The sequence below is a fragment of the Anabrus simplex genome, chromosome 1 (assembly GCF_040414725.1).
Source record: "Anabrus simplex isolate iqAnaSimp1 chromosome 1, ASM4041472v1, whole genome shotgun sequence".
Lineage (NCBI taxonomy): Eukaryota > Metazoa > Arthropoda > Insecta > Orthoptera > Tettigoniidae > Anabrus > Anabrus simplex.
In genome coordinates this window covers 1,750,003,952-1,750,017,000 of record NC_090265.1, presented here as the reverse complement: position 1 = coordinate 1,750,017,000, position 13,049 = coordinate 1,750,003,952, and the positions used below count along the sequence as shown (strand labels likewise).

Sequence of the window (13,049 nt, the reverse complement as noted above, 5' to 3'; positions counted from 1 at the left end):
TTCTGCCGGAGAGGAAACTTGTTATCAATGACAAGACGGGGCCATGGATATTAAATCTGGTAGCGAGCTTATGAAGAAGTGCATGATCCACTGAGTCGAATGCCTTGGCCAGATCTATATAGATTGCATCTAACTGAGATTTATTTTCCATTGCTGAAATGACGTGATTGAAAACAGTGAGGTTAGTGAGGCATGATTTTCCGGGAGTGAATCAGTGTTCTTCAGATATGTACGGCTGTGTGAAAAAGAGGAGTCGGCGGTGGATTATTCTTTCGAGGACAGAGGATAGTATTGGAACGATAGATATTGGGCGGTATGATGAGATCATATTTGTTGCCAGATTTGAAAATAGGTGTGATATCAGCTTGTTTCCAGCTGTCGGGGAATGTACCAGTAGCCATACACAGGTTTAAAATTGTAGATAACGGTGCACAGAGAGATGCAGAAGTATTTTTGAGGAATATAGGGCTAATATCATTGGGCCCGGTGGAGCGGTTTGTTGGGAGACTATTGAGAATATTTTGTACTTCCTTAGGGGTCGTTGATATTTGTGACAGTGAGTAACTGCAAACACTATTGATCTGTGGTAGTTCTGTGATAGGTGCAGGAGGGCTAAAGGTAGAGTGAAAGTACTCATTGAATTTTTGAGACCTTAATTCAGTTGGGACATCATCACTATGTAGTTTAAGATTCAGTGGTATCCGGGGTGACTTTCTGCGTGACGAAATTAGGGTCCAGAACTTTTTAGGGTTGTTTTTAAGGTTTCCAGCTATAGAAGTGATGTGCCGGTTGTAGTCATTTTTAAGATGCGATTTTGAGATTTTCCTGAGGTGTTCAAAGTATTATACGTGTGTGAATTGGGGATAGACTTCCAGAGTGACCACGCACGGGTTTTGTTCTTTAGTAGCAATTTAGTTTTGGCACTCAGCCAGGGGGGATATTTGTGCGTTCTGGGTTTGGAGAAAGGTACATGCTGTTTAATGGTGGTAAATATTAAATCCTCAAACAGGGAAACCGCACTATTGACGTCACGCTCAGCTGATAACCAGCACCAAGGGAGGGATGACAAGTCCTGGTTGACGACTAGCCAGTCCACTTTACTCCAGAGCGGAAATGTTCGCCTCGCAGCGGGTGGGAAGTCTTTATGTTGACAAGCAGGTAGGCTGAGGGTAGCCTCGATTGAGTCATGAACACATTTAGTGTACATTTCTCGTCTAGAGTCCGGATCCATACCTAAATGGTTAGCGCGCTGGCCTTTGGTCACGAGGGTCCCGGGTTCGATTTCCGGCTGGGTCGGGAATTGTAACCATCATTGGTTAATTTCGCTGGCACGGGGGCTGGGTGTATGAGTCTTCATCATTTCATTCTCATCACGACGCGCAGGTCGCCTACGGCAGTCAAATCAAAATACCTGCATCTGGCGTGTCGAACATGCTCTCGGACACTCCCGGCACTAAAAGCCATACGCAACTTCATATGGGTTAGTGGTACGCACGTGTGTGTTTGTTTTTAACTATTTCCTACATTGAGTTCCCATTTTATTTATATGCTTCATAGGTACATGTATTGTGAGGAGCACTGCTAAGAATCTTTTAAGAGTTCTACTGCATTTAAGTTGTTTTCTTACACTATCCTTTAATAATAATGTTCGTGTCTATTTCGGGACCAGCTCCTGATGACTTGCCTATTGTAACACGTATTCTAAGGACTCGTCTTGGTCCTGTAGGTATGATGCTGATCCCTATCTAGCAAGTTCGTCACCTTTTCATTTCCCTCAATGTTTCTGTGGCTTAGAACCCACAACAGATTGAAAGCATTTTTTCCAAAGGTTAGACAATGCATTAAGGTTTTCTTAAACCAGTTTAGAAGTCTCTTTGAGTGGTGCTGGAGTATCTAAAAAATATAAAAATACTAGTATTCCGTCACAGCAATAGCTGTGAACGAAGACTAAAAATGAGACTGATAATAAAGGAAGCGTGAGAGTGGTGGTGATTATTGTTTTAAGAGGAAGTACAACTAGGCAACCATCCTCTATATAACACTAATCAGAAAGAAAAAAGGGATGTGACACCTCGAAAAATGAAGGTATTGCTAAAGGAAGACAAGGGCCACGAAGGGCGTGAAAATGGAACTCTCACTAGGCCTCCATACGTAATACCGTCGGGGTCGGAAAAGAACAAGAGTTGACGAAGAGAGGTCGGATAGGATAGATGAAAGTGAGGAGCCTGGCACAAGTGGAAGCAATACCAGCACTCAGCTAAAGGCTCCGTGGTCGCCAACCCACGCTCCATAGTTCAGAGCCCCTCGGGCCCTTTTTTGTCGCCTCTTACGACAGGAATGGGATACCGTGGGTGTTATTCTACTCCCCCCACCCACAGGGGGAAATGCAGCAGAAAGGCTAGTTTGTCGATTGCGACTGTCTGTTGACCATGGGGCGTTTCTAGAGTGAAGTTCTTTCAGAACGTTTGATTACAAGATACGGTCCATTGTAAATCGGTTGGAGAGATTTTCTAACTGTATCTCGTCTGATGAATACATAAGTTGTCATAAGTTCTGGGTGGATGAAGATATATTTTGCATAGGGATATCTAATGTTAATTGGCTTCAGTAAGGCAATCCGTCAAAAGTGGAAACTGATACAACATGAACTTAGAACTTTAATCAGAAGATGTCATTACTGAAATATAAAGTAATTTTGTCACTGTGTAGTTTCCTAAACTGATAGAATTTCTCCTTGTTTTGTTCTGCTACATATCAAGAAGTTCGGACATTTTTCCACAGATGACGCTACCAAGAATTCGCTGATCATGCACTCCGGTGCAAGGTGGAAGAACTTATAACTTAAAGTTTTGTATTCCTAGGTTTTCCATAACTGAATCTATGTTAATTTATTTTTTGGTTGGCAATACTTCCTTTTCTTTCCGCCAGTTTTGAATCTAGCCAATCACGAATTTTTGTAATTTTCAACCAATCCTGCATTTCTTGTTCACTTTGAATCTGCCAATAAAAGTTAAGAGGGTGTCCCGATTAGTCTTGAATGCTCTCGAACCTTCCCTGAGGGTATATAAACTGCGGCTTTTCATGTTTCCTCGTCAATTGATCGTCTTTCTGTGTGTGTGTTAAGGCAGGAGGCGGGGCCGCCTCTTTCTTCGGTCAGCAGAACATCTATAAGGTAATGGCCACGTAAATTCTATCTTTCTTGCTACCTCCGCAGCTTTATTCGAGGGGAAGGTCCGAATCCTTAACTATGTAACCTACTTTTATAAAATGTAAATTTTCTTTCGGCTAATGTTAAACTTCATATTCTTTAACTGTAAATCGGAGATAGTTATCCTGTCGAGCTCCCCTTCATCTTGGTTTGAGGTGACTACGTTTTCGTAAGTGTGTTCTCCTGTAATGTGTTAAAGTAATTTTCACGCGAGCCACCTCAGTAGTTTGGGAATAGCCCCCGTTTTATCGGCCGAGAGCCCTGTAGGATTTTATCAATCAATCAATACTGATCTGCATTTAGGACAGTCGCCCAGGTGGCAGATTCCCTATCTGTTGCTTTCCTAGCCTTTTCCGAAATGATTTCAAAGAAATTGGAAATTTATTGAAAATCTCCCTTGGTAAGTTATTCCAATCCCTAACTCCCCTTCCTATAAATGAATATTTGCCCAAGTTTGTCCTCTTGAATTCCAACTTTATCTTCATATCGTGATCTTTCCTACTTTTATAAACGCCATTCAAACCTATTCGTCCACTGTCATTCCACGCCATCTCTCCGCTGACAGCTCGGAACATACCACTTAGTCGAGCAGCTCTTCTTCTTTCTCTCAATTCTTCCCAACCCAAACATGGCAACATTTTTGTAACGCTACTCTTTTGTCGGAAATCACCCAGAACAAATCGAGCTGCTTTTCTTTGGATTTTTTCCAGTTCTTGAATCAGGTAATCCTGGTGAGGGTCCCATACACTTGAACCATACTCTAGTTGGGGTCTTACCAGAGACTTATATGCACTCTCCTTTACATCCTTACTACAACCCCTAAACACCCTCATAACCATGTGTAGAGATCGGTACCCTTTATTTACAATCCCATTTATGTGATTACCCCAGTGAAGATCTTTCCTTATATTAACACCTAGATACTTACAATGATCCCCAAAAGGAACTTTCACCCCATCGGAGCGCAGGGTTCGCCTCCATTCAGTTCGTGTTCGGGCCGTTTATTTATCCTGTTCTTTTTTCGCAAAGGCCCTGTAGGTTGGGTACGAGATAACCTCTGTGAAATTATATTTCAATTTGTAAATAGTGCCTTTAGAGGCCAGAGATTGTCAGATTTTCATGTAATGTTGCCTTGAGTAGGCTGGGAAAACTGAGCCTGTTAGCCCTTTTTCAAATTTTTGTGACAGTTAAATGTGCGTTTGGGAGACTAGATATTGTGATTTAGGGAGCAAATGCTCTTGAATTAGGGGATTTCTGCCCTTAACTAAATACCACTTTCAATTGTAAATTTGTAACCTAGGGGCTTGTAGCCCAGAATTGTCAAGGTCTGAAACTTGAATTTTCCAATTTATGAAATTGTCATTTTACCTGATGTTTCATTGTTATGAAAAATTAAGTTTGAAGTTCTAAAAGAAATATAACCTTCAGTTTAAGTTTTAAATTAATTTTGATATTGTAGATAGACCCATTCACCCCAGCACCTTCTTTAACCTCTTCCTGCTCCACGGGTATCCTAATAATAATAATGATAATAATAATAATAATAATAATAATGATAATAATGATAATGATAATGATAAAATAGACAAACTTGATTGTCATAAAGCAGGACGATTAAATTAAATTAGACCTGAAATGGTGAAATGTAGTGGGAAGGCAGGGATGAAATTGCTTCAGAGTAACAAGATTAGCAGTGTGTCAGGTACCTTCCTTGGGAAAAAGAAGTAATTGTACCTATCTATAAGCAAGGGAAGAGGGATTGCAACAACTATAGAGGTATCTCAATGATCAATATACGAGGCAGGATATCAATGGGATTTTGGAAGGGAGGGTGCAAAATCAGTGGTTGAGAGGAAGTTGGATAAAAAGCAGTGGGGTTTCAGACCGCAGAGGGGCTGTCAGAATCAGATTTTCACTATGCGCCAGGTAATTGAAAAATAGAGTTACGTTTGTTTCGCAGATCTAGAGAACGCATGTGACAGTGTACCGAGGGAAAAGGTGTTCGTAACACTGGGGGCTATGGGATTAAGGTAGATTATTAAAATATCACAGGCATTTATATTGACAATGGTACTGCAGTCAGAATTGACGGTAGAATGAGTTCTTGGTTCAGGGTACTTAGAGCCTAGACAAGGCTGAAATATTTTATCTTTGTTCTTCATAGTTTACATGCATCATCTGCTGAAAGGTACTAAGTGGCAGGGTGGGACTCAGTTATGTCAAAATGTAGGCAGTTTGATCTATGCTGACGACTCTGCTTTAATGGCAGATTGTGCCAAAATCCTGCAGTATATCATCTTGGAACTTGAAAATGAGTCCAATGAGTGAGGTATGAGAATTAGCCTTCCTACGATTAAACTAATGTCGGTAGGTAAGAAATTCAAGAGAAATCAATGAATTGGAGATACGACGCTGGAACAGGTAGTTAATTTCAAGAATTTAGGATGGTAGTATAGTGAAATTGAATCAAGATGCAGAAAAGGTAATGCTGTGAGCTCGCAGTTGCGATCAATAGTATTGTGTAAGAATGAAGTCAGCTCCCGGACGACACTATCTTTACATCGGTCTGTTTTAAGACAAACTCTGCTTTACGGGAGTGAAAGCTGGGTGGACTCAAGTTATCTTATTCATAAGTTAGAAGTAAGACCTGAAGTGGCGAGAATGGTTATCAGTATGAACAGGCAGGAAGAATGGTAGGAGGGAACTTGGAACGTGGAGATATGGGATAAATTAGCAATGAACTTCAAGCTATTCGCATAAACCGGCTTCGCTGGTGCGTCATGTGGGGTGAATTGATAATAGGTTACCTACGAGAATAATGCACTCTGTAATTTAGGGTAAGAGAAGTAGGAGATAAAGACGACGATGGTTAGACTCGGTTTCTAACGATTTAAAGGTATGAGATATTGAACTAAACAAGGCCACAGAACTCGTTATAAATAGTATTGTGGCGTCGGTTGGTAAATTCACAGTAGCTTGCAGACTGAACGCCGAGTCATAAGTCTATAATGAACATTTATTATTATTTGCCAAATTTGATATGTACATGTTGGGATATTTGGATGTGGTTCTAACTTTTCTTTCCTTTTCCAGGAGAAGATGAATCACTCGAGTCCCCGGAAACATTCTTCCAGTCGGTAAGTACACTACATACCTAAGTTACCTTTAAAGGTGTATTTATAGTACAGGGTTCACTTACATTCAATTAACCAAAATTGATGATATTTACATAAAATGATCATGAAGCTGCGTTGTGCAGGCGATAAACCCGTACTCTGTTCTCCTGAAAGGACATCGGTTAGATATCCTATCTGGAAGTCGAAAAAACTTAAGACTACTTCTGGAGAGTCGCTTGCCTCTCCGGTTTCGATATTTTTGTCTTGCACGAGTTCTGTAACGTGCCGAAATTCACAATACGCATATACCACTGAGCTGACTCTCGAATGAACCTGCTATATTTGGAGTAGGAGTCAACAGCTAACCGCCTAAGCCACTGAAGTCTTTGTTGGATAGAGGTAGTTAAATCTTAATCTGCTTTAATTGCAAGATTCTTTTTAGTTTTATTAAGTAAACTCTTTGATTTGTTGTAAATATTCTTCTTAATTTGCTTACCCTCCAGGGTTGGTTCTTCCCTCGGACTCGGCGAGGGATCCCACCTCTACCGCCTCAAGGGCAGTGTCCTGGAACTTCAGACTCTGGGTCGGGGGATACAAATGGGGAGGATGACCAGTACCTCGCCCAGGCGGCCTCACCTGCTATGCTGAACAGGGGCCTTGTGGGGGGATGGGGATATTGGAAAGGGTAGACAAGGAAGACGGAAGGAAGCGGCCGTGACCTTGTTAGGTACCATCCCGGCATTAGCGCGGAGAAGTGGGAAACCACGGAAAACTACTTCCAGGATGGCTGAGGTGGGAATCGAACCCACCTCTACTCAACTGAGCTCCCGAGGCTGAGTGGGCCCCGTTCCAGCCCTCGTACAACTTTTTCAAATTTCGTGGCAGAACCGGAAATCGAAACCGGGCCTCCGGGGGTGGCAGCTAATCACACTAACCACTACACCACAGAGTTGGACTGTTGTAAATATTATACATCAGAAATGAACATACATTTTGTATGATAAATGCATTTCTACACATTGTTAGTGTCTGTAGGCTGCACTATTGAAACGGCCCCAGAGTTTTGACGGTTTCGTAGATATTATCAGAAATAAGACAAATTATGTGGATAACAAATGCTATTCAATATAACATGGTACACGCGGAATGGGGGTAATAATTCGGTGCAGTATTGGTTATTGATTGTCCGGTCCCGTAGTGTAGGGGGCCTGTCACCCGCCGATCCCGGGTTCGATTCCCGGCCGGGTCAATGGGTTTTAATTGTAAATGATTAATGTCCCTGGCCTGGGGACTGGGTGTTCGTGTCGTGCTTAACGTTCCTTTTCTCACGTTCAACACTTTACACTTCCGCAATTACAAGTACACGCAGGTTCATAACATATGGTGCAAGTAGTGGCAAACTATCTTTAGAGGTCGATGCCACGAATAAACAGCATTTTAAAAGAAATGGGTCTGTGTTATGAGAAATAAGATCTTCCGTTTCAATCTCTCATAGTAACGCCTATTACGCTCTTGGCGTTCCATTTCTTTTCTTTCATAATAATTTACTTTTCTCCTTTCAACTCTTCCTTTTGCATCTTTTTGCCAAATCCAAATCAAATATTTGTTTTCCATTATTAAACTTGACCGCGATGTATTCACAACGACAGCTAACATCCAAGTCAACACACTGCCATCTTACAAGAGGATTCATGTGACGTCCCACATTTTGAAGCGCTATTTCATGAAAACTTTCAGATTTTCTTTTTGCAACATGTAGCCTCATCTTTTATTTGTCAATTGAGACGTTAAACATAATCGTAAGTTTAGATACTCTCGGTGATATACGCGTCCTACCCAGACACTAAAGAATCTTAAATTATTTTTATTTCCATGTACCCGAGGTCCAGGAACGTAAATCTACGTTAAAATTAGTAGTTCGCCAGATTTCTAAGCCCCAACTCAGTGTAGAACAGTAACACTTCTACAATCAATCACTGATCTGGATTTAGGGCTGTTGCCCAAGTGTCCCCGATAAGTTGTCTACCTAATTTTTTCTGAAGTGGTTCCAAAGAAGTTGTACATTTATCGGACATCCCCCTTGGTAAATTATTCCAATCTCTTATTCCTCTCTCCTTTTCCTCTAAAAGTTTTTTTTTAATTTGTCCTCTTGAATTCCACACTTATCTTATTATTTCTTGGTTTTGAAAATTCTACGCAAGCTTATTCGTCTGTCATTCCAAGCCATCCCTCCACTGACAGCTCGAAATATTCCGCATAGTCGAGCTGCTCGTCTCCATATTCCAAAGTCTTCCCAGCCCGAAATTTGAAACATTTTCGTGGCTTTACTTTTTTCGTCGGAAATCACCCAGAACAAATTGTGCTGGTTCCTTTGGATCCTTCCAGTTCTCGAATCGAGTAATACTGGCAAGGGTCTCCCCAGTCGTAAACAGCTACTGCCATGAAACCGCTGTTAAATCAACTACCGGGCAGGCAATGTCTAAACTGTACTATTAACATTTCCTATCGTATGTGAAATGTATTTAATTAATTGATATCTAAACTATGGAAGATAAATCCTATTTTGGTTGGTACTTAAGTGTGTTTAAATGCGAGAATACCGGGCTGAGTGGCTCAGACTTGGCAGGTTCGATCCTGGCTCAGTCCGGTGGTATTTAAATGTGCTCAAATACGCCAGCCTCGTGTCAGTAGATTTACTGGCACGTAAAAAGAACTCCTGCGGGACTAAATTCCGGCACCTCGGCATCTCCAAAAACCGTAAAAGTAGTTAGTTGGACGTAAAGCAAATTACATTATCAAATGCGAGAATCTTATTGGCATGAAGAACTTAATTTAACGGCAAAAGTATAGCAACCCAGCTTGTTTGAAGGCCACTTAAGAAAATGTTAAGATAATGCAATTGAATTTCAGCGCAAAACTGAAGTCATAGTCGAAATATTGAAACACATTTTTGTAGACGTAATCCTGAATAATTCTGATGTAAACATCAACAATTTTACGTGCAGCAATAATGTTATTGTCCACTTCCAAATTCCATGTTTCATAAAATTAGTAAGTCCGGTACTTACGGGAGATACATAATTTGCAGACAATAAAAGAGGAAATTATTGCTGTCATACTAAAAAATCTGAGTTATACGTTAACAATTTACTTTTTTTTTAATTATGCCTTTTCACTTCGAAATTCTATGGGTAACTGTTAAATCAATTCTCAGCTGTTTGAGTGTTTTGGTAAGTTCCTCTTTCTCCTATTCTGCTACATTGTGTCAAATACAAAATTTTACTTTCTCGTAGTCTTTTAATTGAATTCTGTCCACGTCGTAAACATTAATCATACGTAATGGACGAAATCTCAAATATTACAATTTCTTGCATGAAATTAAAAAATGTTACGGTCACTTTCTGTACACCACAGAAACAAAGTATAAAATATAATATATATATTCTAAAGGTTAAATCTGAAATTCATAACAACGTGCCAGTAAATTACGCAGTGAGACAGTACAGTAATATTCATCCATACGCTGTCATTTTCAGTGACATCCTATTTTTGTTTCTTTGTGTAACTCAACTTCTCAGTATAATTTAACGCAGTGAGATATAAAATATCGACCGATGATCTAGATATTAGGCCTCCTTAAACAAGTCAAGAACGTACTACTCTGGCGTAGCAGGTGGAGAGGTGATACTCCCACGTGGCGCGTCCCAGGTGGCGGATAGGGGCGGACTTGAGCGAAATAAAGCGGTTCTCGCGGACCAGACACACAACCCCCTGTGGGTGTGGGATGCAGACGAAGAATATACCAACGGAATCCCCTGCCTGACGGTAAGAGACGACTAAAAGGGGCGACCAAGGGATGATCGAATAATAATTTCGTGTGGCTATTTCTAGCCGAGCGCAGCCCTTGTAAGCAGACCCTCCGATGTAGTGGAGGATAGTGTTATGCGTGGTGTGTTAATTGCAGGGATGTTGGGGACAGCACAAACACCCAGCCCCTCCCCCCCGGGCCATTGCAATTAACCAATGAAGGTTAAAATACTCGACCTGGCCGGGAATCGAACCCGAGACCCTCTGAACCGAAGGCCAGTACGCTGACCATTCAGCCAACGAGTCGGATAAGTAAACTCGTGTCCTCATCCCGAGGTGGTGCAGCTCTTTTCAGGCACACCCCCATTGGAGGTGAGCTGCATGTACCATTTCAACCACATACCAGCCCTCCTGCCATTCTTAAATTTCTCGCAGTACCTGGAATCGAACCCGGGCCCCCAAGGACGGCAGCTAATAACACTAACCGTTACGCTACGGAGCGGACATGATCGAATTAGAACCATGAGACTACTTGTAATTAGTACCATCACGCGGGGAACACAATGAGTCGCCTTTGCTTGCGAGTAGTACCACTACATTAGGTACTCGCGATTAGTACCACTATATGCGGAACACCACGGGCTTACATTGCCTGTAATTAGTACACCTATGTGAGGAGCACCACAAGTTTGTGTTGCTTGTAAGTGGCGCCGCAATGTGACACACCATAGGTAGGCCTATGCATTACATGCACGTATTTCATTACGTGTGAGTAATACCACAATGTGTGGAATACCTGGAGTCTACGCTACTTCTGATTAGTACCGCAACGTGACAAATACCATGGTTCTACTTTACTAGCGTTAAGTACCATTATGAGGGGCCGATGACCTGGATATTGGACCACTTGAGACAACAAGCATAATCTATTCAGGATTGTGCTTTAGAAGCTGTCCTTTGGTCACTAATACAATTATTTTACAATATTTCTGGCTATGTGGGGAATTGCGGGTCGGATCCGCTGATTGTTTCAAATTCATATTCACCAATTCCTTCTCCGTCATCACGTTTTGAATTCTGGTAAATGGATGCTTTTGGACTTTTAAATTGTCATTACATTTGTCTCATTTCGTAACATTAGGGGCCGATGATGTAGATTTTAGGCCCCTTTAAACATAATCTTCATACAAGCAATTTTTCTTCACAATTCGTTTTACGTCACGCCGACACAGATACGTCTAATTGTCTTATGGGGTAGTAAAATCCGCGTGGTGGGAAGGAAGTGGCCGTGGCCTTAATTAAGGAACAGTCCCAGCATTCGCCTGGTATGAAAATGGGAAACCACGAAAAACTATCTTCAGTGTTGCAGACAGTGGGGTTCGAACCCATTAACTCCCGGATGCAGACTCACAGCTGCGCGCACCTAACCACACGGCCAACTCGCCCGGTACAAGCAAATTTAAAATACAATATTTCAGCATGAACTTTGCAATCATATTGCTCAATAATATCCCAAGTGGAATTGTCCCGTTTTAATATTTTAACATTTATTACACCTTAGCTTTCATTAGTAAATAGCAGCTTGTATTGTGATGCGATTTTAATGTTTGTGTCGCTAATAAATAACGTGAATATGCTTGTCGTTTTACAGTTACTGTGAACAATGTAATTGAGAATGTTGATCAGTCATGTTATCAACAAATAAGTGATGAAAAACATCTGAGATCCTTGTCCATTGTCAAAATCTTCTTAACTTTGTCAGTTAAATTTGTTTATACGTTATGTAGACATTTTCACTGTTCTATGGAGCCTCGACATTTAAACGGCAGGCCACGTATTGTATACAGTCCATGGTGGAACCATACTTACGTCAAAAATGTCGGTTTCGTGTCCATAAACACATTTCCAAGTTGACATATTCTTGGTGTAAGTGATTACACCCCTCTTCTGTGTATTATAAATGAAATATGTTAATCATAAATACAATATCTGCAAAAGTGATCGATTTTCTTAATATGCTACAAACGTGGTGTCCCCCTGTGGGTGGGGGCGGTCGTAAGAGGTGAGTAAAAGGGGCCCCAGGGGCTCTGAACTTAAGAGCGTGGGATGGCGATCACGGGGGCCTTAGCTGAGTCCTGGCATTGCTTCCACTTGTCTGGCTCCTCACTTTCATCTATCCTGATCGACCTCTCTTGGTCAACTCTTAATCTTTTCCGACCCCGATGGTATTAGGTATGGAGGCCTGGGGGGTCCTTCTTTTTCACGCCCTTCGTGGCCCTTGTTTTCCTTTGGCCGATACCTTCAATTTTTGAAGTGTCGAAACCCTTCAATGTTTTCTTCGATTAGTGTTATATAGAGGATGGTTGTCCAGTTGTACTTCCTCTTTAAACAATAATCACCTCCACCACCACCACCACCTACAAGCTTCGTGCTTTACGAAACGTTTGTTCGAAAAAATAGAATGATAATACCAGCAAAATAGGCGTTAATTTTAAAATCAAGGCATCAGATATAAACCGAAGCATTTATCTTTGCTTTGCTTACTGCGAGCAGAACAGCAAGAGAAGACTTCACCGGGAAGGTAGTCCAACCCGCTTAATGCCTTCGTCTAGTGGGTTGCATAAGGCAGGCGTTCTTACTGCTGGACACTGACACTGACACCGTAACGTAACACGGAATTTCCAAGCACTTCGACAAAATATGGGCAATTCCTGTTGAAATCTCATCATTTTAATAGAAAGTAGCAGATGTATGAATCTGTTCTATTTTTACCACAAACTAGCGACTTCTGAAATTCGTCAGAAGTTTGAAAGTAGTGATTTTTTTACCACATTAACTTTGACAGCTCCCTTCCTTGGTCATCCATGAACGTGGTTTGTGTGGACGTGGTATTTCCAGGTATACATTACGGTTCAAAT

At 41.4% G+C, this 13,049-nt stretch overlaps 1 protein-coding gene across 1 annotated transcript in view; it reads left to right on the top strand.

The window, feature by feature from the left end:
• BicC (protein bicaudal C) overlaps window positions 1-13,049 on the top strand; it is a 345,922-nt gene that overhangs the window by 124,872 nt on the left and 208,001 nt on the right. Inside the window, exon 2 of the mRNA XM_067138510.2 lies at window positions 6,302-6,345. Coding sequence (XP_066994611.1) covers window positions 6,302-6,345 — 44 coding nt within the window. The remainder of the gene's footprint in view (window positions 1-6,301; window positions 6,346-13,049) is intronic.